The sequence below is a fragment of the Lithobates pipiens genome, unplaced genomic scaffold (genome assembly GCF_037356315.1).
Source record: "Lithobates pipiens isolate NorthernLeopardFrog02 unplaced genomic scaffold, aLitPip1_a1.2 Scaffold_22, whole genome shotgun sequence".
NCBI lineage: Eukaryota > Metazoa > Chordata > Amphibia > Anura > Ranidae > Lithobates > Lithobates pipiens.
The window spans coordinates 85,343,774-85,370,097 of record NW_027507784.1 but is presented as its reverse complement, the minus strand read 5'-3'; the positions used below and the strand labels follow the sequence as shown (position 1 = coordinate 85,370,097).

Sequence of the window (26,324 nt, the reverse complement as noted above, 5' to 3'; positions counted from 1 at the left end):
AGTGGACTTGTCTTTAGTAAATAACCCCCATAGTCCACACACTGCTTTACTGACTACATATCCTGAACTGAAACATGCTAGATCAGGGGCCCTGGTTATAAAGACTGTGGAAAAAAATAGCTTTTACCTGCACTTTGTCTTATCTTGCTGCTGCAGCTTACTTTTTTTGTTGTTGTTTTGTTTTTAACAGTTTATCATGGCAGGTTCTGATGTCAAAGCCAAGTGTGACAAGATGTCAGAATCTAAAAGATTTGGTAAAAAAATCTTCCCTTCCAACAATTGTCTGAGATCAATAAGCTTAAAGGTCTGCTACAGTTTACTCACAGAGGTGAACGTTTGTTTGATTCTGTAAAATATACCTGAAACTTGAGTGACACGGCCTCTGCCTTCTTCCTTAAAGGGCAAGCTCACCTTTACAGAAAACTCTGTAAGGTGAACCTACACAGGTCCCCCTCCTCAGCGCTCCCCCCCCCCCCGCGCTGACCTGGACCGCCGCAATCTCCAGTTCTAAGCCCCAGTATATCCATGCCAGGTGACAGAAATCCCCCTGAGCTGAATGTCCAAAATGTCCCTCATCAGGGGGATGTTTTGGAGCACTCTATTTGGTAAGCTCCATCACATGGGTGGCGCCGACCAATCAGCAGCCATATATCCTGAAGACGTGAGGATGGAGAGAGAACTCCTGACGTGGATATAATGGGGCGTAGAACCGGAGATTGTGGCGGTCCAGGTCAGCGGGACGGGGGGGGGGGGGGGTGGTCTAGGAGGGGGACCTGTGTAAGTTCACCTTTACAGATTTTTCTGTAAAGGTGAACTTACACTTTAACCACTTGCCTACCGGGCACTTTCACCCCCTTCCTGCCCAGACCAAGCTTTCAGCATCGTCACACTTTAAATGACAATTGCATGGTCACGCAACACTGTACCGATATGACCTTTTTACTATTTTTTTTTAACACAAATAGAGCTTTCTTTTGGTGGTATTTAATCACCACTAGATTTTTACTTTTTTGCTAAATAAATGTTTTCATAGTTTCTTATAAAAGTTTGCAAACAGGTAATTTTTCTCTTTCGCTGTTGTGCACTGATGGGGTGACACGGATAGGTGGCACTTATGGGCACTGATGAGGAGGCACTGGTAGGTGACACTGATGGGCACTGCTCTATAGTTTAGAAATGCAGAAGAAAGCCCCTAACCCTTTTTCAAAATCACACAGTGCCAAGGCACATGTCAGCAGATGTGTGAGGGTGTCATTAACAATGGATGGCACTGCTGTGTAACTGCTAAAGGGCAGCACGTTTCTGTGGTGTCAGGAGAGCGATTTTGCATGCGTTCCTGACACACAAATGTGAATGCAGGCTAAATGTCTCAGTTACATTGGTGGTCACTGTAAATCTTCTCATTACATTGGTGCTTGGTGTAGAATCCTTTCATTCACTATAGTGGCCAGTGTGAAGGTCCTCCTTACATTAGTGGTCAGTGTAAATCCCTCCTTACATTGGTGGTTACTGTGAATGCTTCTATTACATTAGTGGTCAGTGTAAACCCCCATTACATTAGTGGTCAGTGTAAACCCCCATTACATTAGTGGTCAGTGTAAATCTTCTCATTACATTGGGGCTTGGTGTAGAATCCTTTCATTCACTCTAGTGGCCAGTGCGAAGGTCCTCATTACATTAGTGGTCAGTGTAAGTCCCTCCTTACATTGGTGGTTACTGTGAATGCTTCTATTACATTAGTGGTCAGTGTAAACCCTCATTAAATTAGTGGTCAGTGTAAACCCCCATTACATTAGTGGTCGGTGTAAACCCCCATTGCATTCGTTGTCAGTGTAAACCCCTATTACATTAGTGGTCAGTGTAAACTCCCATTACATGAGTGGCCAGTGTAAACCCCCATTATATTGGTGGTCAATGTAAACCCTCATTACAATTGGTGGCCAGTGCTGAAAATCCTCTTTATATTGGTAGTCGGTAAAAAAATCTGCATTGCCATTGATCACACCCTCCCCTCCCCCCAGCACTGCCACTGATCCCAGAAATCCTAGGATCCCTAGGAGTTTTATGTCTATTGATGGATCCCCTCACCTTCCCGGTCCATGGTGTGCAGGCAGTGAGTAGATCATGTGCTGTAATCTCCAGCAACCAATCAGTATGCAGAATTACTGTACAGTAATCTCTAGCAACCAATCAACAAGCAGTGAGCCGTAATGTGTGCTGTAACCTCTAGCAACCAGTCAGTAAGCGGTAATGATATGCTGTAACCTCTGGTAACCAATCCCAATCACTGCCTGTTTCCAGGCAGGAAGTATGTGACTTGCTGCAGCTTCTAATGTACAATGTGAGAATCTCACAGTGTGCAGTGAAATCAATGTAAGCCATTTCAGTCCAGGAGAGGAGACACAACATCTGTGAAAGACTGAAGGGAAGGCCGGGGGTCAGATTTATATAGGATGCCCGGTTTGCCTTCACAGTATACAGGGAATCTTCAACATTTCATTGCCTTACACTCACAAACATATGGAGGAATTTCAGCAGCCTCTTGTGTGTGAGGATGTGCAGGATGTTTCCTGATATGGGCTCCATGACCGGCAGCCGGTGGATCTTGTTCTTGATCAGGGAATAGACGGCATGGAACAAGCTGGAAAAGACAGAAGGTGTGAAGAGAAAGTCCAACCAACGAAGACAGTAAATCAGAGAACTGCTAAGACCATACAGGGGACATCGGAAAGGTGATGAGGACAGAACATCTGCTCAACTGACTTTAAAGCAGAAGAGCCAAATACAAAGGTGAAATTCACAAATGTGAATGGTTTTTATCTGCCAAAGCATTTGCAATTCTGTCCAGACACTTGTGTGATTCATAAACCTCCCTGCCAGACAGCACAGCCAGAAGGGTGTTAAGGTTCTAGGCAGCTGCCTCTCTCCGATCTCAATGGACAAATCACATGACCTGGTCTTGGGTATCGGGTTAGAAGTCCCAAGTGAAGATGGTCATCTTGTTTGAGGATTCATGCACACTGTTTATTGATAGATACACGTCACTTGTTTCAGGGGAAAAGCTCCCCTTCTTCAGGACTTAAAGTGGTTGTAAAGTAGAGCTGCGCGATTCCGGCAAAATTGGGCTAACTTTACTGTCTAGTTTTTTTTTTTTTTTATTCATTTAAGTGTATTTAAAAAAAAAAAATTAAGTTTGAAAGACCGATGCGTAAATACCATGTGACATAAAATATTGTAACAACAGTCATTTTATTCTCTAGCGTCTCTACTATAAAAAAAAAAATTATATATATATATATATACATATATATATATATATATATATATATATATACATATAAAATCAAAATCAGTATTTGTTGCTAGAAAATTACATAGAACCCCTAAACATATTTTATATATATATATATATATATATATATATATATATATATATATATATACATATACATATATATATATATATATATAAAATATGTTTGTGGGTTCTATGTAATTTTCTAGCAAAAAATACTGATTTTAATTTGTAAGCATCAAGTGTCAGAAAAAAAGGTTTGGTCTTTAAACAGACTTCATTTACAGACCAAAGTTCATTCCTATTCTAGAGAACGAAATTATTACAATGGTTCTCTTCATCTCCAAGCTAAACTTGGCAGCTGTCAGCTGTGAGCAGAAAATTCTCTGCACTAAATCGGGAAAATGCTGTGTTAAGATCGTGAGGGGGGTAGAATTGCAATCTCAATTCATTAATGATTAATCGTGCAGCTCTATTGTAAAGGAAAAAGGTTTTAAAAAAAAGAAAAACCTTCTGTGTTCAGCAGCCCTCTAGCCCCCCCCCCCCCCCCATAGCTCCCTCTCGATCTAGTGATGTCCACGAGAGCCTTGCCTGTACAGGAATTCAAAACTTCTAATTGGCTTTTGGCAGCAGGGGGAGCTACTGGCTACTCCTGCTGTCAATCCCAGCCAGTGAGCCAATGAGGAGACCACAGCTAGGGAACACGCCTGCTTTGGTGCCCTCACAATAATTTGCTTGCTATGGGGGCACCCTGCAGGAGGGAGGAGCCAGGAGTGGCAGCAGGGGACCCAGGAAGTGGATCTGGGCTGCTCTGTGCAAAACCACTGCACAGAGCAGGTAAGTATAACATGTTTGTTATTTAAAAAAAAAAAGAAAAAATCCAAGGCTTTAGAATCATTTTAAGTAAATTCCTTGGTGGGGTGGCGGTGAGCCGCACTCATCTCCATGAGGTTTACACTCATACCGCAGATCAATTAGGCCTTTTAATGAATTCCATGCAGTTTTAAAGCTGAATTCCAGGAATTCAGCTCCTTTGTAAAAAGTGAAGGCATACTATGAGTTACATCCAAGGAGGTGCATGACATCTCCTGGGTTTATCACTATTATTTACATCTGGCGGTTTTATTGCACTCCCGGAAGCTGACTATGGCTGTATTTCAGGGTCCCCTACATCGATGCTTCAGACCTAAGCATCTTCAACATTAGAGTCGGTGCAGCTGCTTTTCCCACCCCTTCCCATCCTCCTGCCTAATCACAGAAGCCTTTGCGTTATGTGAACTCATTCACAAATACAAAGGCTTCTCTGAATGGGCAGCAGAGGGGAGGGGCGGGCATAGCTGCCCTGTGCACCTCTCTTTCCTCTCTCACATCTCCGAGTGTCAGTGTATGCTCCGGCAGAGCCATAAACCTGTCAGATATATAAAAAAAATAGAGATAAGTTCGGGGGATGTCATGTACCTCCTTGGACTTAACTCATAGGGGGGCGGTTTACTAAAACTGTGCACTCAGAATCTGGTGCAGCTGTGCATAGATCAGCTTCTAACTTCAACTTGTTCAGCCCTAAAGAAGAGGAAGGCTTTTCCCCTAAACGCGTTTGTTGTATTTGATGCTCTTAATCAACTGACAATTTACGCAAATTGTCAAAGTAGATGACTGTCTTTACTAACACTCCTAACCCTACACCCAAAACGTAAACTGACCAGAACAAATAGGGAGAGCAGATTTCCCTAATGGGGCCACAAAACAATAAAAACATGACAGGCATTCTAACCCCTTCCCACTATACCCAAAACTGACTTAGATACACTTTAAGCTGCAAACTTCAAATACAAATCCTCCAGGCTGGTATGATGGTGAAGCCCGGAGTCGTACCTGTCTCTAGGTGAGATATAGATCAGCGGCTTGAAGGAACTCTGCAGGTAAACTTCTGAAAGAGAAACACAAAGCTGAGAATTTCTTCCCAATCCCAACTAACGGCAGAGAAATCACAGAGCACACCATATCAGCCTTACCTCTCCATGTCTCTATTTTATGCTCCTCCAGTTCATATATCTGAACCTAAAGACAAGGAAGACACCAGTCAGAACCACATTCACACTTTGCCATTTGTGCATTGCATTAACGCATACGTGTTGCCATGTGCTGTGTCACCCATTGTGTGTCACACAACACACAATCGTACTGTGGTGCCATGCGTTTTGGCAGGCGTGAACGCAAAATTATTATTATTATACAGGATTTATATAGCGCCAACAGTTTTCACAGCGCTTTACAACATGAGGGCAGACAGTACAGTTACAATACAATTCAATACAGAAGGGATCAGAGAGCCCCGCTCCTTAGAGCTTACCATCTAAGACCCCTTTCACACCGGGGCGGTTTTCAGGCATTTTAGCACTAGAAATAGCCTCTGCTAAGCGCCTGAAAACCGCCTCACATTCATTCCAGTGTAACTTTTCACATCGGGGCAGTGCAGTTGCGGGACGTTCCAAAAAGTCGTGCAAGCGGCATCATTGTGGCGGGTTGGGAGCGCTGTATTGAGTGCTCCCAAAATGCCCTGCCATTGGAATGAATGGACAGCGATTTTCGCCTGAAAAGCGTTTCGAAAGCACTGCAAAGCTGGAGTTTTTAACCCCTTCTTTGGGGTTAAAAGAGCTCTGGTAGTGGGCGGAAAATGCGATTAAACAGCGGCAAAACACACGCTAAAACGAGCGGCACCTTACCGCGAACGCGGCCCCAGTGTAAAAGGGGGCAAAGAGGGAGGGTCAGTTGATAATGGGTAATAAATGTGGGGGATGAGCTGATGGTGAAAATAAAAGTACAGTTGTTAGGTGAAGGCAGAATAGGCTTCTCTGAAGAGGAGGGTTTTCAGGGATCATCTAAAAGCAAGCAGAGTAGGAGATAGTTGGACTGATTGGGGTATAAAGAGTTCCATAGGATAGGAGAGGCTCGGGAGAAGTTGTGGAGGCGAGAATAGGAGGAAGTGACGGGGGAACTAGAGAGCAGGAGGTCTCGGGAGGAACGGAGGATGATTAACTTGGTATTTAGAGATTAGGTTAGTGATGTAGCTGGGGGCCGAGTTGTGGATGGCTTTGTAAGTTGTTAGAATTTTTCATTTCATTCATTGGGCGATTGGAAGCCAATGGGGGGATTGGCAGAGAGGGGTAACAGACACAGAGCGGTTGGTAAGGTGGATGAGCCTGGCAGCAGCATTCATGACAGACTGAAGGGGGAACAGTCTATGTAAGACCCCTTTCACACTGGGGCAGTGGGTCTACTAGCGGTAAAGCGCCGCTAGTTTTAGCTGCGCTTTACCCTCGTTTTAGCGACACTTTTGGGATGCTAACAGGACGCTTTTAACCCCCCGCTAGTGGCCAATGAGGGGATTAAAAGCACCCGTGTTGCAGCGCTTCAGAAGCGCTGCCCATTCATTTCAATGGGCAGGGGCGGTGGAGGAGCCGCCCCAAAGACGCTGCTTGCAGGACTTTTTTTTCCCATCCTGAAAGAGCACCACCCCAGTGTGACAGAACTCGGGTTTTCACACTGGGGAAGCACGAAAGGCTCTTTACAGGTGCAATTTTTAGCGCTAAAACACCTGAAAAGGGCCCCAGTGTGAAAGGGGTCTTAAGGTAATCCAACAAGTATAAATAAAAAAAATGACTGCACTAACTCAAAAGAAAAGTGAAAAGCTGCTACATAAATAATGTGACAGGGATGCTGAGGAGTGAATGGTAAATAATGTAGCCCTAAGGAATAAACACATATATCAATATGTAAGTGAATAATACAAAAATCAATCAAACAGGAAATGATAATAATGGAAATGTGAAAAAGTCCAATAAATATGAAGGTCCTAAAAAGGACCCATGTGAGTTCACCACCAAATAGTGAATATCCAGGGATGGAATACACTGGCACTGTCCGGCATAAGGAACATCAAATGTGGTACATCTTCAACCGAAAAGGGGGAAGTATATCTACTCTTACCGGAACAGGTGGACTCGGATGTCAGCGACAATGAGTCAAGAGTCATAAAGGCAAAGATGCCGGGATCGGCACATCAAAAGAACTCCAAGGAACCCAGGACCTCCAAATACGACTCCAAAGGATGTTGTGGACCACCCGCCAAACCAGACCTCAGATGTAGAGAACACCAGGGCTGGAACTTAGGCATGGAAGGCTTGAATCTCTGCTTCTCACATTGCCCCTCATTTTTAACTTTCTGCTTCTTACATTGCCCTTCATTTTTACTCTGTGATCACAGTTTTTATTCTTATTGTATGCCAGTTTTTAGAAATAAAAAAAACACTTTTTGACCTACACCACATGGAGGCATTTTTTCTTTGCATAACCTTCCGGACGAGAGTTCCTTTGCGGTCTAGTTTGGCCTTCCACGCCTAAGTTCCAGCCCTGGTGTTCTCTACATCTGAGGTCCGGTTTGGCGGTTGTCTACAACATCCTTTGGAGTCGTGTTTGGAGATCCTGGGTTCTTTGGAGTTCCGTTGATCTGCTGATCCCCACATCCTTGTCTTTAACCTCCCTAGCGGTGATCCCGAGTCTGGCTCGGGTTGGGATTTCAGTACCACGAGCGGTAACCCCGAGCCAGACTCGGGATTGCATCGCTGGATACAGGGAAGATACAGGGAGAAGTTACCTTGTCCCCTGGATCCAGCGATGTCCTCCCCGCTGTGTGTGCGAGCTGTCCTCCGCTCGATTTACACAGTGCCCGAATGCCGCCAATCTCCGTTCCCTGCGACGTTACGACAACCAAATTCAAAAAAGTAAAAACACACACAGTACTGTAATCTTACAGATTACAGTACTGTATAAAAAAAAATACACACCCCCTTTGTCCCTAGTGGTCTGTGCAGTGCCCTGCATGTAGTTCTATATTATAAATACTGTTTTTTTTTCCTGCCTGGAATTTGGAGATTGCCCATAGCAACCAAAAACTGTCCCTTTACGTCAAAAGTGATTTTGGACCAACTAGAAAACAGCGATAATAAATTAGAATCACTTGCAGAATTGAGCGATAGCAACTTGTGGGGAAATTCGTCATCAAACACTAAATCTAATGACAGCGACAATTCTGCAAATGACCAAATTTCTGTGTTTTTGGATTTGATTACATTATTGAATAATTTTTATTATTATTTATTATAATTATTTATTAAATTATAAATTTTATCATACCCAGGATGTCTACTAGGTTCTGGTTTGAACAGATTTAAGAGAGTTATTCCTAAGAATTACAGGACTACAATATAAAATGCCAAATTTCCATGCAAAATAATTGTACCGCTTTCAGCACCTGAATTCAGAACTAATCATAGCGCCAGGGAGGTTAATGACTCACTGCTGACATTCAAGTCCACCTGTTCCGGTAAGAGTAGATATACTTCCCCCTTTTCGGTTGAAGATGTACCACCTTTGATGCTCCTTATGTCACACAGTGCCAAGTGTATTCCATCCCTGATTAGTCACTATTTGGTGGCGGACTCACATGGGTCCTTTTTAGGACCTTCATATTTGTTGGACTTTTTCACATTTCTATTATCATCATTTCCTGTATGATTGATTTTTGTATTAGTCACTTACATATTGATATATGTGTTTATTCCTTAGTACTACATTATTTACCATTCACTCCAATGAGGAGCGAGGCGAGAGATGAGCAGGGAGTGATGGGGGGATCCTCTATGAATTACAGCTGAATGCTGTAAAATACAGACACAGGAATTTCCAGCACGGATTAGCTGGGCACATCTTGCGGTGCCTCCTTTATAAATAGACACTATTGATTTTTTTTCATCAATATCTTCCAATTAAACATAAATGAGCTTCGTATATCAGACACAGTAGCTTGCCTTGTATGCAGGCATTTGTTCAGATCGTTATCTCCTTTCTATGGCTGATTGTAGAATACTGCGTCCATACCACTAAGAATTGTCCCCACGATCGCCCTGTGAACTGCAGTGTATAGACTTACCATGGGAGCCTTGTAGTATCTGTGCAGGATATTGATGAAGTCCGTGATAGTCAGCATTCCTGGGGAGAACACAGAATACACAGTCACCAGTCTATGGGCGCCATGGTCCTATTATGGGACAGGTCCTCTTTATTGGAACAGTCCTTACAGAACCGGACTGAAAACTGGCAAAACTGGTGACATCAGAATTATTAATGGACACTGATCATGAAAACATTTATTCTACACGGAATAAATTATGACATCATCACCTTTCAACGGAAAACAGTTTACTAAACAGAGCGGCGTTCGCACGCTATGGGGGAGATTTACTAAAACTGGAGAGTGCAAAATCTGGTGCAGCTCTGCACAGAAACAAATCACCTTCCATGTTTTATTGTCAAAGCTTTCTTGAACAAGCTGAAGTTTGAAGCCGATTGGCTGTCATGCATAGCTGCACCAGATTTTGCACGCTCCAGTTTTAGTAAATCTCCTCCAATGTGTCTGAGTACAGTGATATCTCCCCAATCTTAAACTGATCTATAAGGCTTCGTTTACAGGGGGAGCCAAGGGGGTGGTAGAAACAGGTGGTTGAGCCGCAGCGCGGCTTTCACATTACAAGGAATCTCCGGCTGAGAACAAAGATATCTGAATGATGCCTGTAGCTGCAACCATCATCCAGACATTGCCACTTTAACCTAAGGACATTATTTAAAGTCCTACGGGCGGGAAGTGGTTAACCGCTTCAGCCCCGAAAGAATTTACCCCCTTCCTGACCAGAGCACTTTTTGCAATTCGGCACTGCGTCGCTTTAACTGACAATTGCGCGGTCATGCAACGTTACACCAAAACAAAATTGATGTCCTTTTTTTCCCCACAAATAGAGCTTTCTTTTGGTGGTATTTGATCACCTCTGCAGTTCTTATTTTTTGCACTATAAACAAAAAAGTACGACAATTTAAAAAAAAAGAAATATTTTTCACTTTTTGCTATAATAAATATCCCCCAAAAATATATATATAAAAAAAACAAATTTCTTTTTCAGTTTAGGCCAATATGTATTCTTTTACATATTTTTGGTTAAAAAAAAATAATCGCAATAAGCGTATATTCATTGGTTTGCGCTAAAGTTACAGCTACAGTATCTAAACAATAGGGGATAGATTTATGGCATTTTTATTATTATTTTTTTTTTACTAGTAATGGCGGCAATCTGGGATTTTTATCATGACTACGACACTATGGCGGGCACATCGGACACTTTGACACTATTTTGGGATCATTAACATTTATACAGCGATCAGTGCTATAAAAATGCACTGATTACTGTGTAAATGACACTGGCGGGGAAGGGGTTAAACACTAGGGGGCGATCAAGGGGTTAATTGTGTCCTAGGGAGTGATTCTATTGGGGGGGTGGGCTTCCAGTCACATGACAGGGATCACTGTTCCCGATGACAGGTAGAAGTGATCTCTGTTCATGTCACTAGGCAGAATAGGGAAATGCCTTGTATACATAGGCATCTCCCTGTTCTGCGGCTCCATGACACGATCACGGGACACCAGTGGAGTACGCGGCGGGCGTGCCCACAATGCTGTGTCTTAAGGGGGCGTATAGGTATGCCCATTTGCGCCGCTGTGCCATTGTGCCAACGTATATCGTCGTGCACTGGTTGGCAAGCGGTTAATACCGCTTTAACCCCTTCCCACCCGCACTATAGCCAAAAGCGCAATCTTAATTGGCCCGGGAGGGTATACATGGATGTTCTCCCGTGATAGTGTTTGCCTGCACACCCCCTGTGGCATGCGGGCAGTGCACTCTCTGATCGCCGAGTCCTTCGGACTTAGCTGATCACGGATCGGGTTAAAGGGCCAATCACAGCGCCCCTTTACCACGTGATCAGCTGTGTCCAATAGCAACTGATCACGGAAGTAAACGCGGCAAATAAATAAATAACTGGCTTGTGTTATAGGGGACATCAGAACTAATAATGAGTGTCCTGATTATCAGGGCAGTCCCAACAGTGCCCACCAGTGCTGATAATCAGTGCCTTTTCATCAGTGTCACCTATCAGTGCCCATCAGTGCTGTCTATCAGTGTCCATCAGTGCTGCCTATCAGTGCTCATCAGTGCTGCCAATCAGTGCTATCTATCAGTACCCATCAGTGCTGCCTATCAGTGCTATCTATCAGTGCCCATCAGTGCTGCCTATCAGTGCCCATCAGTGCTGCCTCATCAGCGTATACCAGTGAGGGAGAAAAATTACCTGTTTGCAAAATTTTATAACAAATTATTAAAAATGTTTGAGTTTTCTTACATTTTTTAGTTTAGCAAAAAATAAAAACCACAGTGTGGATTAAATACCACCAAAAGAAAGCTCTATTTGTGTGAAAAAAAATCATAAAAATGTCATATAGGTATAGTGTTGCATAACCGCGCAATTGTCATTCAAAGTGTGACAGCGCTGAAAGCTGAAAATTGGCCTGGGCAGGAAGGGGGGGTAAAACTGCCCCGTAAGCAAGTGGTTAAATTTAATTATGGATGAATACAAACATAGCTGCTTTTCAAATGAGAAAACTGATACAATGTATAGATACAATACAAGAAATGCAGATATAGTAGCATGTCAGGTTGTTCCATCACCATTATTTGGGGGGCGCCGCTGACACTTACCCACAAAGCAGTGCTGCTTGCTATCCCAGAGAGGGGCCGCTCGCACCCCATTGGCCACCAATGCTAGAAAGGCTTTCTTTATCTGCAAGACAAGAGGACTGGATGAACACCAAGAAGCGGAATGTACCGGGAAGGAACACAGAGGACACGGACAAATAAATGTTCCCTCGTTTGCTAAAGGAGAGGACAGAAAGTACAGCTGGCTGACAGACACACAATCCCAGAATACACGGCTGGGAGAACTTTCCCTTAGCTGGACGGATTTACTAAACCAATTTGTAAAATGTGCTGCACAGATAAAAACCAAAATAACTGTGCCTATGTCCATAGATTGCACAAAGAGGAGAGGTTGGAACTTTGAATGAAGCACCTGGAGGAACCAGGTGCCTCCATCCCTATTGATTATAAAGGAAAGAGGTTGGGGCTTTGAGTGAGGCACATATGAGGTAAAAACATCTATTTTGGCAAATATACACGACTTAACAAGTATACATCACATGGTATTTACAATAATGCTATCATGTGGAAGATAGGCTGGTATAATAGCCATGAACCAATGCTATACATCTATAAAATAAGATACAAACAAAGCATTGAACAGGGTATGATGTCATGAACCAATATTGCTCCATATAGAAAACCGTTGAACAGGCACAATTAATGCATATAATAAATCGTATGTTGTATAGATGTATGTATGTATGCATCCTAGTAAAGCTTGATGCGTTTCAGTGATACTTCCCCCTCATCAGGAGCTTGTGTATACGAAAGCAGAGGAGAAGGCCTTCAAAAAATACAGGGTCTAAAGATGAGGGATCATCACCAGCATTCAGACTTTACAAAGAATGCAACAAGAAATGTAAGTGAAGCACTAACCCCCGAAGGAGCTGCTGGTTATTTTTGGGCTTACCGTTACCATCCGTTCTCCTTGTGCCACATCTAGGGGATGTCCGTGGTAGATGACCCAGTAACTTGAGACTGACAATAGATCCACTTGAATGGATTTTATTGGCAAAAACTTAAACCATTGAACAGTCTTTCAACTTGGGATCAGAGGGTTGGAAAAGGAAGTTCAGGTACTCTCAATGTCAAAGTCCAAAAACATTAAAGAACTTGCTTACTTTGACTGCATCCAGTAAATAGCCATTTGCAGCTCGATGAACACTCAGGTTGGACAGTCCCTCTCTCACAAGGCCTAGCAGACAACAAGGTGCTTACTCAGGAACAAAGTCTTTGTCACAGACGTTGTTGCAGAACATGTAGGGAAACTAAGCTGTAGAACACTTGTAGGATACCTGGATCTTTCAGCCCACTTGGCGATATCCACAACACCGGATTCTCTCGGTTACTTCAGCCCTTCCAGGCTCTTGTTAAGAAATACCAACCCGTATGTGGTGTTCTTGTAAAGAGTCCTCTCCTGGAATGCTTGAAGTACAATGGGTCTCTCCCAAAACGGAGACGGCACCCATCCACCTCAGAATCCTCCTTTAGTTTCCTTGCCTTGGGATAGCCAGCCCCAAGGCATTAAAGTTGGGTGGATCCGCACCCCAGGCCATAGCCTTCCTGGGGGCTGGCAGGAGGGCCAGGACCATGTAATCATTATATCATACTGGACCGGAACCCCTGAACCACGTGACGCCCGCATCTTAAATACCCTCTCCCAGAGAGCCACTCCCACTGACCTGGCTCCAAAAGAGAATAACTTAAGCGCCCGACCAGACCATAGTTCTACGCCTGCCACAAGAGACAGTGCCCCCTGTGGCCAGGCTAAACATCTCACAGTTCAGTCAGACTGATACAGAAGTCCAATTTAGGCAAATAGACCCAACCCAAACTGTAGTTTGGGTAAAGTTTAACTTTGAAAAATGCATAGCGCGTGCTCTTCAGGAGCCCGCTGCTACACAAGAGTGCAGTTAGGGCGGCTAAGATAGAACGTAAAAGACACATAGAGGAGGAGAGCAAAAATAATCCCAAGAAATTCTTTAAGTATATAAACAGTAAAAAAGGGAGGACAGGCCATATTGGCCCCATAAAGAATGAGGAATAACATCTGGTTACAAAGGATGGGGAGATGGCGAAGGTATTGAATTTATTCTTCTCCTCAGTTTTCACAAGGGAATTGGGAGGCTTCAGTAACCAAAACTGCAGTGTTTATCCTCATGACACATCACAGGAAGCACCTCCATGGTTAACAGAGGACAGAATTAGAAATAGACTTGGGAAACTTAACATTATTAAATCACCGGGACCAGATGGTTTGCACCCGAGGGTACTTAGGAAACTCAGTCAAGTAATTGCCAGACCATTGTTCCTAATTTTTACTGACAGTCTACTGACTGGAATGGTATCAGCTGATTGGAGAAAGCCAACGTAGCACCAATATTTAAAAAAGGGTCAAAATACGTACAGTATATAATACAGTGCAGTCAGTGTATAGTATATAATACACTTCAGGCGGTGTACCGTAAATAATTCAGTGCAGTCAGTGTACAGTATATAATACGCTTCAGGCAGTGTACAGTATATAATACAGTGCAGTCGGTGTACAGTATATAAGACACTTCAGGGGGTGTACAGTATATAATACAGTGCAGTCGGTGTACAGTATATAAGACACTTCAGGGCATGTACAGTATATAATACAGTGCATTCAGTGTACAGTATATAGTGCAGTGTAGTGTATATAATACAGTGTAGTGCGGTGTGAAAAAAAATCCCCATCATGTCCGGAAGGCCACCAAGGAGAGACGGACGCTCACAGGCCACTAAAAGAGGGAAAGCAGCCTCTGTCAACAGTGAAAAGTGGTGGTCACGGACGTGGTGCATCCTCTGCAGGCGGGGCACGCTTGTCCTTTTTTTCTGCTGCTGGCCGTGTTGTTGAGCCACAACATGTAGAAGAGATGGTGGAGTGGATAACTAAGCCGTCCTCACCCTCCTCATCCTCTGTCACCCAGGCTCATACTAGTTTGCCTTCCAACCCAGCTGCCAAAACGGCCTATTCCACTGACACCTTTTCCACAGGTACTCCTTCAGTAGCCCCACCATCATGCATGGAGGAGTCACCAGAATTATTCGACCATAATGTCAGCTACATGCTGCTGGAGGATGCGCAGCAATTTGAATGCTCAGATGTTGGTTCAGGTTGAGGAAGGGAGTAACGTGAGCCTAGAGAAAGGGGGTACCACAGAAGGACAAGAAACTAGCAGTTAGGATCCCCCAGCTGCAGCAAACTGCTAAGACAAGACATTTGACAACCTGCCATGCAGTCCATTGGCAACAGCACCTGAAAGACCCACATCATAAAAAAATACAGAATTCTTCTTGCTCCTCATCTGGGATCTCAACCCCTACTATACCTTAAGTCCTCACAAAAACCTGCACTGAGGGGAATGAAGGTATAGCAATAGGAACCACAAGTACTTACACCCAATCTGCTAGCAGTACACCACCTGTTGATTTCACCAGGTAAATTTCGCTACCCCAGTTGCTGAACTGTAAAAAAGAAAATACTGTCCCAGCCATCCACATGCTCAGCGTCTAAATGCTAGCTTGGCCAAATTGCTAGCAGTACAACTGCTGCCTTTTCATCTGGTAGACGCTGCCCCCTTTCATGAATTTGTGGAATGTGCTGTACCACAGTGGCAGATTCCAAAAATAAATTTATTTTCACGTAAGGCCATTCCAGCTCTCTACTGTCATGTGGAAGGCAATGTTTTAGCCTTGTTGGACAGGGCGGACAGCAGCAAGGTTCACATTACTGCTAACTCCCGGTGCAGCAGGCTTGGTCAGGGACGTTACATTTCCTTCACAGCACACTGGGTAACTCTGCTGGCAGCTGGGAAGGATGTAGAACAGGGTTCAGTGTTGTTGGGGCTTATTCTGCCACCATGCCTCCAAAAAGCTGGTGATGACTCTGCTAAATCTGTCTGCTCCACCCTCTCCACTTCTTCTTCTATGGCCTCTTCTGCCGAATTGTCCTCTGAACCAGCAGTGCTCCCTAAGCATTCAAGGGGCTATGGAAGCAGTCAGGCTAAAAGATGCCATGCAGTGCTTCAGCCAGTCTGCATAGGGGACAGAAGCCACACTGGGGCAGAGATTCTGTCAGCTCTGCAGGGGCAGGCTCAGAGGTATGGTGTATGCGACAATGGCACCAACCTTCTCTCCGCCCTCCGACAGGGACACTTGACACATGTCACATACTTGGCACACCTCCTCAATTTGCTGGGGCAGCGTTTCTTGACCAGGTACCCAGGCTTACAAGATTTTTTGAGACAAGTCTGTGGGCATTTCCGGTAGTCATACAATGCCAGTGCTTGGCTGGTTGGCTGACATTCAATAGGAATTCAACCTGCCCACCAAACGCCTCATTTGTGACATGCCCACCAGGTGGAACGCAACATTGGCAATGCTGCAGAGTCTGCACACAAAGTAAGAGATCCATCAATGAGTACCTGTGCGAGTATGGCACCAGGACAGGCTCAGGATTGCTTGGCTTCTTTTCGCCACGCCAGTGACTATGGAAAAAGGATGCATGCACTGTCCTGTCACCATTTGAGGAGGCCACAAGGATGGTGAGCAGCGACAATGCATGCATCAGTGACACTGTCCCTCTAGTCTTCCTGCTGGAGTACACGCTTCGTGGAATCATGAACAGAGCACTTGAGGCAGAACAGCGGGAGGAAGGAAGGAGGACTTCCTTTCCTCTCAAGGCCCCCTTAATGCAGATTCCATTCCTGGAGGGCTGCCAAACACACAGGATGAAGAGGCGGAGGAGGATTGTGTCAGCATGGATGTAGAGGATAACATGCAGCAGTCTGCAAGGGATGATCTTCAGTCCCCATAAATCCAAGGAGTTGTACGTGAAGCAACTTTTTCTGATGTCATGTGATGTCAGAAGGGGATGGAGTCGCTCAGTTACGTCAGACCCGACAACCACAGCCCAGGGTTGTCGGGAAGAGGCCTTTGTCCCCATCAACATAGGGACAAGGTGCTTTGGGGGACCCCAAGGGACAAGGTGCTTTGGGGGACCCCAAAGCACCCTCCCCATGTTGAGAGCATGTGATGTCAGAAGGGGGGCGGGTCACTCAGTTACGTCAGACGTAAAGCAACTGAGTGACCCCACCCTCTTCTGATGTCATGTGATGTCAGAAGGGGATGGAGTCGCTCAGTTACGTCAGACCCCGACAACCACAGCCCAGGGTTGTCAAGAAGAGGCCCTTGTCCCCATCAAAATGGGGACAAAAAAACCCCTCCTCATGTTGAGGGCATGTGGCCTGGTATGGTTTGGGGGAGGGGGCGCTTGCTTGTCACCCCCCCCCCCCCCCCATCCTGACCTCCAGGCTGCATGCTCGGATAAGGGTCTGGTATGGATTTTTTATTTTTTTTGGTGTGGAGTTTGCATTAAAATCCAAAATCCATACCAGACCTAAAGGGCCTGGTATGGACTGGGGGGACCCTACGCTATTTTTTTAATTCTTTTTTAATCTAAATTGCGAGGAGCCGACAATACATTACTGCCACGAGCAAGTTTAAATTAAATTTTTTTCCTTTAGAAATTTCATTATTGCTGCGGCATGTTCTAGACATCGCACAGATGCGCCACCTTACAGGCAGACTAATGGGACCACAGAGGCACGATATTTAAAGGAATATTTCATTTTTATTGTTTCACTTTAGGCATCATTAAAATCACTGCTCCTGAAAAAACAATTGTTTTAAAAACGTTTTTTTTTTAATTGATACATGTCCCCTGGGGCAGTACCCAGGACCCATATACTTTTTTATGGCAATAACTTGCATATACTTTTAAAATTAGGACTTTTGATTTTTCATGTTCGTGTCCCATAGAGTTTGCATGTTCGCTAGAACCTCTTGCCTGTATACGGTCTTCTGGTGCGAACTGAACCGGGGGGGGGGGGGTTCGGCCCATCCCTAGGGTTAATATTAGACCATGTAGGTTTTTTCATATAAATATACTCTCTCTACAGATATGTTATATGCAACAGCTCCTGATGAAGTAGAAATTTCAACAAAATGTGTTGAGATTTTCTAGGATGCATACATACAATGCGATTTATTATATGCATTCATTGCGCCTGTTCAGCAGTTTTCTATATGGAGCAATATTGGTTCATGACATCATACACTGTTCAATTCCTTGCTTTTATCTTATTTTATAGATGTATAGCATTGGTTCATGGCTATTATACCAGCCTATCTTCCACATGATAGCATTATTGTAAATGCCATGTGGTGTATACTTGTTTCATAAATCGTGTATATTTGCAAAAATAGATGTTTTTACCTCTTATCTCGCTTCTCTCATGTGCCTCACTCAAAGTCCCAACCTCTTTTCTTTATTGATTGAACAAGTAGATTGGGCAGTGGATTGAGGCCTCAAGGACTGTCATAGTAGGGTATTAACTCACAAATCTAAATTCTTTAAAAAGGTGGTATTTTTTACATGAATTCATAGTAAAATTAATTTTACAAAAATTGTCCAATAGTGGACCACTACTACTATTTACTAAAGCAAATAAACCAGACTAGGGTTAATCGTATAGGCAGGACAGGCCCATCTCCACGCATAGGGAGAGATTTACTAAACCTGGAGAACACAGAATCGGGTGCAGCAGTGCATAGTAACCAATTAGCTTCTAACTTCAGCTTATTCAATTAACCCCTTGGCACCGACATAACACAAATATGCAGCCCCACTGGACTGGGCATTTTTCCTGTGGGGGTGCATATTTGCGTATTTCCTTTTTTGCTGGGAGCGTGCGGAGACCGGGGTCTCACGAGAGCCCTGGGCCCCATTCTAATGATCGGTACCTGAAATGTCCAATTCTGGCTCAACTGATCGTTGTGATAGCATTGATAAATGTCCTCCAATGCATGTTGGTGTCCCATTTTAATGACAAATCTCCCCAAAAAAGGAATGTATTCTTCAGGTTGGTATAGCCGGTGGAGCCGTAAAAATTTGTGGGTGGAACTGTACAAATTTCCTTTGTTCTATGGATCAAACTAATGTTCTTTGTACTCCTATTTATGAACATATTGAGGTTCTAGCTATCTTTGTGGTTTGCAATAAACATTCATATGAAGTTATCTTAGAAGATTGCAGAGGTCCCACACGTGCAACAATAGCAGTGCTGACCTGTAGCGTGGTGTCAAACACGACCAGCTTGCAGCTTGTAGGGATGGCGTCATAACACGGGCTCTTCATCATGAATTCCATGTAGACCGATGCATCCTCCCCCAAATCTGCAGGACAGACCACAAATTATTATATAATATGAATCAACACATGAACACCAACCATGTTCTGAGGTTTTTGGTTCTCTCGGACCATCCTGTCCTTCTGAAGCTGCTGTTGCCATGGTGAGAAATTTGGCAAACCCCTTACCCAACAGTCAGTAGGGGGCCATCCCATAATTACAGAATACACAGGAGCGTGCCTTGGTTAATCAGTGAGCTACCCCTACCCCAGTACTACCACCACCTACCAATCCCATCCTGGATTTTTTTTTTGGGGTTGCTAGGATGCTGGCACAGCAACCAATGACACTGTGGCCCAGCTGCCAGTGTCCTAGCAACCAATGATGAGGCAGCATCATTAATCCCACCCTCGGATGCCACCTCATGGACCCAAACACACCCCTAGATGCCACCTAATTTTTACTGCCCTTTTTGGTTGCTAGGATGCTGGCACAGCAACCAATGACACTCTGGTCCAGCTGCCAGTGTCTTAGAAAACCAAAAAAAAGACAGCATCATTAACCCCACCCTTTGGATGCCACCTCATCTACCCAAAGACACCCCTAGATGCCACCTCATTTTTATTGCCCCCATTTGGTTGCCACAGGCACAGCAAGCAATATCGCAGTGGTTTGGCCACCAACGTCTTAGCAACCAATGCTGCTGTGTGGCATAATTTTGTTGCTAGGATGCAGGCAACTAGCCCTTGCAGCATTATTGTTTGTTATGGTGCAGGCAGGCAAAACAACCAATGAGATGATGAACAAAATAAAGTGGATAAACAAAATTTCGACCTATGTGTTTAAACATAGAGTGTGCGTGTATGTGTGAACAATTATAACTAATAATTATGGCAACTTAGTTATACAAATAACAGATATTCATAACAATTGCATTATTCAAAATGTCAATGTGTAAAAAATATTGCAAAAAAATCTCAATGTGTGAAAAAAATGTGAGTTAAACGGAAAAAGTTCAAGTCCATCCATACACTTAATGAAAGGTGTGACAAGTGGAAATAGTATTCAACTCCGTGGCTACGAGTGTTCAAGAAAAACGGCAACGTGTTCCATCCACAAGAAAAGAGAGTGGCCTCTTACCAGATCTGATGGATCCCTATTACAGAGATCAAGGAAGCTTATTGTGGAATGATCACAGGTGTGGAGATTTCAAACAGCGTGTCTTGATACGCTTGCAGGGATGAGCTCCATGTGTTCAAAGATCATATATGAAAAGTGAGAAGCCTCATAGTGTAAATCAGCCAATTTTATTTTTAACCCCTTCGCGCTGACCATAGGCAAATTTTTCATTCATGGCTTGAAGGGGTTAAACTGGGGTGATGCCTGTAGCTGCAGAGCCAGCAGTTGGCTTTTTAGTGATAACAACTGATGCGGCTAAAAGCAGATCAGCTGTTATCCTAAAGGAGCTGGGGGGCTCCCGCTGCCTTCCGCCGCTCTTCCCGGCCCTTCCGCCTCACCGGGAGACCCGAGCCACCAGCCGGCGGGTCCGCTCCCTAGGCTGAGACCCGACCAAAGCCAGGTTCGGCTTTGACTTTTGTCCGACGGACTTGTGTACACACGATTGGAAAATCCAACAACAGACATTTGTTGGCGGAAAATTTGAAGACATGCTAGCCAACAACAAATGTCCGATGGAGCGTACACACGGGTTGGATTTTCCGACAACAGCCTAACAGCCAACATTTCCCGTCTGAAAATCTGATCGTGTGTACACGGCTTTAGAGTCTGCAAAAGACTTGAGATTGGGGCGGAGGTTCACCTTTCAGCAGGACAACGACCCTAAACATACAGCCAGAGCTACAATGGAATGGTTTAGATCAAAGCATATTCATGTGTTAGAATGGCCCAGTCAAAGTCCAGACCTAAATCCAATTGAGAATCTGTGGCAAGACTTGAAAATTGCTGTTCACAGACGCTCTCCATCCAATCTGACAGAGCTTGAGATATTTTGCAAAGAAGAATGGGCAAAAATGTCCCTCTCTAGATGTGCAAAGCTGGTAGAGACATCCCCAAAAAGACTTGCAGCTGTAATTGCAGTGAAAGGGGGTTCTACAAAGTATTGACCCTGGGGTGCGCCATACAAATGTACACCACACTTTTCACATATTTATTTGTAAAACATTTTGAAAACCATTTATCATTTTCCTTCCACTTCACAATTATGTGCCACTTTGTGTTGGTCGATCACATAAAATACCAGTAAAATACATTTACGTTTTTGATTGACAAAATGTGGAAAATTTTAGGGGTATGAATACTTTTTCAAGGCACTGCATCTGAAAAATTTATCAATCCTGATGTACTGATGGCCTAATTTCTTGAGGCCTTAAAAGGCCAGGAAAGTAAAATACCCCCCAAACTACCCCTTTTTGGAAAGTACATAGTCCAAGGTATTTAGTAAGAGGCATGGCGAATGTTTTGAAGTTATCATTTTTTTACTTTAAAAAAATGGAATTTAAAAAAATGGGTTTCTTTTTTTCCACAATTTTTTTTTCTACATACTGTCACCAGTGCAGTACAGCATAGTCATAAAAATGATGTGGCGGCGATCAGGGACACTGATTGATGACAGTATGTAAAAACAAATAATAATAATTTAATATTTATAAATTTAATAATTTAAGTTTAATTTTTTTTGTGTGACCAGAGCAATACAATATTAGCATAGTAACACTTGACTACTCTGGGGAAGTGACTCACCCCTAACTGGTGACAGTATATAAAAACAAATAATAATAATTTAATATTTATAAATGTAATAATTTAAATTAAATTTAAGATTTTTTTAAATACATTTTTGGCTTTTTTTTTTTTTTTAGCATACTGCAACCAGAGCAATACAATATTACCATAGTAAAACTGTACTACTCTGGGGAAGTGATCATGATTTTTTTTTTTCTTGCACATTAAGATTGCTTATTCCAGTGAATTTCACTGTTATAAGCAACCATTTTTATGGAATGAAATGGATTCATTCAGTGTTTAGTATTGTGATTAGCTGTGATTGGGCACAGCTAATCACATGGTACAGCTGGGCTGTGATGGGCCCCGTCTGTACCATGTGATCACTGTGGCCAATCACAGAGATCAACACAATAGCACACAATAAATGGCATGCATCAAAGCCCTTCATTGTGTACTATTGTCAACGGATCTGCTATAACTGGTCACAGTGATCACATGGTACAGGCAGGGCCCATCACAGCCCACCTGTACCATGTGATTAGCTCTGCCCAATCGCAGCTAATCACAATAGTACCGGTTTAACAGACCTAAAACTATGGCATGTTTTCCAGTGCATGGGGATGCCTTTAAGAATTTTTGCGATTAGCATGCATTCCCTGACCGTATGTGTGAACCCGGCCTTATATCAAAAACTAGAAAAATAAAATGTTTCTGCTGCAGATATACTTTAAGCACAGTCATTGTGCAGCACTACTAAGCAGAGACTGCCTATGTAATGAACAAATATAGACCTCTTGTAGATACTAACTTACAAACCACACATATTACTTGTATAAATTAAGCCATTTAGAGTCCATTCACACAGGGGCAACTTTGGATCCGACTTCAAGTCGCCCCTAGTCGTCTCAAGTCGCATTACATGAAAAAAATTAATGTAAGTGAATGGATCCGTCTTAATGCATATTATGCAATCGCTCCGACTTCAGAAAAGGTTCCTGTACTACTTTGATCCGCCTTATAGGCGACTTGTACCCATAGAATTTAATGGGGCATGCTTGGACTGTGACGTCATAAGGGGCGGGGTCACCGGGTGACATCACCCGGTGACCACGCCCCATGCCTATATAAGTCATTGCGCACCGCTCACACGGTATTACTGCGGGAGAGAGCGTCATGTCAACATCGGAGGAAAAGAAGAGGGAAGAAGACGATGCCAAAGACCAGGCCACCGCTAGCAAAAGAGCTGAAAGAAGATAGCGGAGGAGCGGGAGAAGAACCGGACACCGGGAGAAGAGGCCGAAGAGAGCGGAGAAGACGGAAGAGACCCCCGAATTCAGAAAAAGACCCTGTGTAGTGTTTTTTTTATTGACACTTTTTTTCCCTCAGGTGAATGGGTAGGGGTACGATTTACCCCATACTCATTCACATAGGGTGGGGGGCCGGGATCTGGGGGCCCCCTTATTAAAGGTGGCTCCCGGATTCCGATAAGCCCTCCGTCTGCAGACCCCGACAACCAACGGCCAGGGTTGTTGGGAAAAGGCCCTTGTCCTCATCAACATGGGGACAAGGTGTTTTGGGGTGGGCGGCCGCAGGGTGCCCCCCTTCCCCAAAGCATCCACCGCCCCATGTTGAGGGCATGCGGCCTGGTACGGTTCAGGGGGGGCTCGCTCGTCCCCAGCCCCTTTCCTGACCGGCTGGGCTGCGTGCTCGGATAAGGGTCTGGTATGGATTTTGGGGGGACCCCCACGCCATTTTTTCGGTGTAGGGGATTCCCCTTAAAATCCATACCAGAGCTAAGGGCCTGGTGTGCTCCTGGAGGGGAACCCATGCCGGTTCCCCCCTCGAGAGCTGATTATTCTGTGATTGGCCACAGCCAAAGTCGCCTGGCCTGGGGGCGACTTGAAGTCATGTTGTAAGTCGCCCCAAGTTGCGCTGTGATTCATACTCAAGTCGTGTCCAAGTTGCCTCCCAAAGTCGCGCAGCAAGTCGTGTTGCCCCTGTGTGAATAGACTCTTACATTCAAGTTTATAACAAAAAAAAAGAAAGAAAAAAAAAACAAAAAGGAGACCGATTGCTTCTTATATTACCTGGAGTGCAAAAAATAGGAAACTCCGGAGCGGGGAAGTCTTCCTCCTACAACAAAGACAAACATGTCAGGCAGGGGAATGCAGAGCACACTACACTGGAAATTCTATGTGACAGGCGAAGACACATCAGCACAGCAGCAAATGTCTCTCCAAATCACCGGCCGCTCTTCAGATACATATTCTGCCCTATTTAAAATGCATATATCCTCCTGGATAGTCCTGGATAGAGTAGGGAAAGGACAAGAACTCTGCTATGTTTGTATTGTTGTCTGTGTTCTGCTTATTACATTCCATTTCACCCTCTTTGAACCTGAAAGTGAGGGGAAATCTAAAAATTTTAAGTTGTCACCAGGACAGGAGGCGAGGATAAATGTTCCTATGGGGACAACTTTGTAGAGCCCTCCCTCCACTTCCTGCTGTGTCTCCAGTACAGGAAGTGAAGGGAAATCACCTGGGACAAAGAAAGCAAAAAAATAATAATAATAATCTGGCATTGTCCTCAATCTTTCCCCGCTCTTTCCAAAACTAGAACAATACGCTTTGCCTGTGCATACAATCTAAGGGCAATCTGTTACCTTGAAGTCATGCTCACCCTGTGTCTTCGCCACCCTCTGGGTCACTGACTATGAAGAAGTATTCTGCCAGCAAATGAACAACTCCCTAGCTGCAAATATGTTCCCGATCCAGGGCTCAATATGGAAAAACATGATGCCAGGCAATTAGCATTTTCAGAAGGTTGGCAATTAAATTTGATATACTGTACAGAAAACATTACTATGGAGGCAGCTAGTGACAACCTCCTTCTGAAAAATGCCAGTTTCCTGGCTCTCTCTAGTCTCAAGTGAGCATATGGATCAGAAAATCTCAGCTCCTGATCTGCATATTGATCCATAAGCCCCTCCCTTTAGATTGTAAGCTCCATGAGCAGGGCCCTCCTATTCCTTCTGTACTGAACTGTACTGCAATCGTACTGTCCCCTTTATAATGTAAAGCGCTGCGTAGACTGTTGGCGCTATATAGATATATATATATATATATATATATCCTGTATTATAATAAGAAGCCAGAAAAGTATTTCTGGGAGTGTCGGATGCCTGGTACCCCCCTCTGTCACCTGTGGGTCCATCCATCCTTATGTCACTTCAGGGTGCAGAGATTATGTAGCAGATGGAACCACGACACGTGGCGGGGGGGACCAGTCACCCGACATCCATTAGTGTGTCGGATGCTAAAGGGTCTTCAAGACCAAAGATTGTAGTTGTGATTAAAGCGATTATTAAAATGCTGTTATGTGATGACAGTCGCTTTAGTAAAGGGTTTATTTACCCTCTAACTCTTAGGTCAGCAACCAGCCAATGGCAATCTACCCATCAACTGTAGCCATATGACAGGTAGACTGTGACCCCACACACTAGTATTTACTCCTTACCTCTGCACTCTGTTTTACCTACTCCTGACCCCTGCACTCTCTGTTACATATTACTGACTTCTGCACTACTTACTTCTGACTCCAGAACTTTGCGTTATTTATTCCTGACCCGTGCACTCTGTTACTTACTGAACACTGCGCCGTGTGTTACTTACCCCTGTCCCCTACACTTTGTGTTACTTACCCCTGACCCCTTAGCTGTGTGTAACTTACCCTGGACCCCTGCACTGTGTGTAACTTACTCCTGTACTCTGTGTAACTTATTCCTGACCCCTGCACTTTGTGTTATTTATTCCTGACCCCGTACTCTGTGTTACTTACCCCTGCACTGTGTGTAACTTACCTCTGACCCTTGCACATGTGTTACTTACCCCTGTACTTTGTGTTACCTACCCCTGACCCCTGCACTGTGTGTAACTTACCCCTGCACTGTGTGTAATTTACTCCTGTACTCTGTGTAACTTAATACTGACCCCTGCACGTTGTGTTACTTACCTCTAAACCCTGCACTCTGTGTTACTTTCACCTGACCCCTGCACTTTGTGTTGCTTTCCCCTGACCCCTGCACTTTGTGTTACTGATTCCCAACACCTGCGTTTTGTGTTACTGATTTCTGACACCTGCATTTTGTGTTACTTACATTTGACCCCTACACTCTGTATAACTTACCCATGACCCCTGCACTAAGTGTTACTTATTCCTGACCCCTGCATTCTACATAACTTACCCCTGACCCCTGCACTTTGTGTTACGGATTCCTGACCCCCTGCACTCTGTATAACTTACACCTGAACAGGAACGGTTGACACGCATTAAAGTGACAATACTGCCGCCTCCCTGCCTTTTTTTTGGCAGCTGAATGGGTCTTTAAATGGGAATATTTGGGCCACAACACAGCCCCATTCACCC

At 44.1% G+C, this 26,324-nt stretch overlaps 1 protein-coding gene across 5 annotated transcripts in view; it reads right to left on the bottom strand.

The window, feature by feature from the left end:
* Positions 1-26,324, bottom strand: part of PRKAG3 (protein kinase AMP-activated non-catalytic subunit gamma 3) — a 63,856-nt gene that overhangs the window by 29,173 nt on the left and 8,359 nt on the right. For 2 of the 5 annotated variants that reach the window (XR_013261787.1, XM_077447830.1), the window contains exons 2-8: positions 23,987-24,032; positions 19,094-19,200; positions 11,938-12,019; positions 9,285-9,343; positions 5,308-5,353; positions 5,168-5,222; positions 2,509-2,641 (exon numbers count right to left, since the gene is read on the bottom strand). Coding sequence is in view for 3 of the 5 variants with exons in the window: in XM_077447830.1 (XP_077303956.1) it covers positions 2,509-2,641; positions 5,168-5,222; positions 5,308-5,353; positions 9,285-9,343; positions 11,938-12,019; positions 19,094-19,200; positions 23,987-24,032 (528 nt within the window). In the remaining 2 variants the exon portion in view is untranslated. The remainder of the gene's footprint in view (positions 1-2,508; positions 2,642-5,167; positions 5,223-5,307; positions 5,354-9,284; positions 9,344-11,937; positions 12,020-19,093; positions 19,201-23,986; positions 24,033-26,324) is intronic. The other 3 variants (XR_013261788.1, XM_077447831.1, XM_077447832.1) reach the window with 2 other exon arrangements.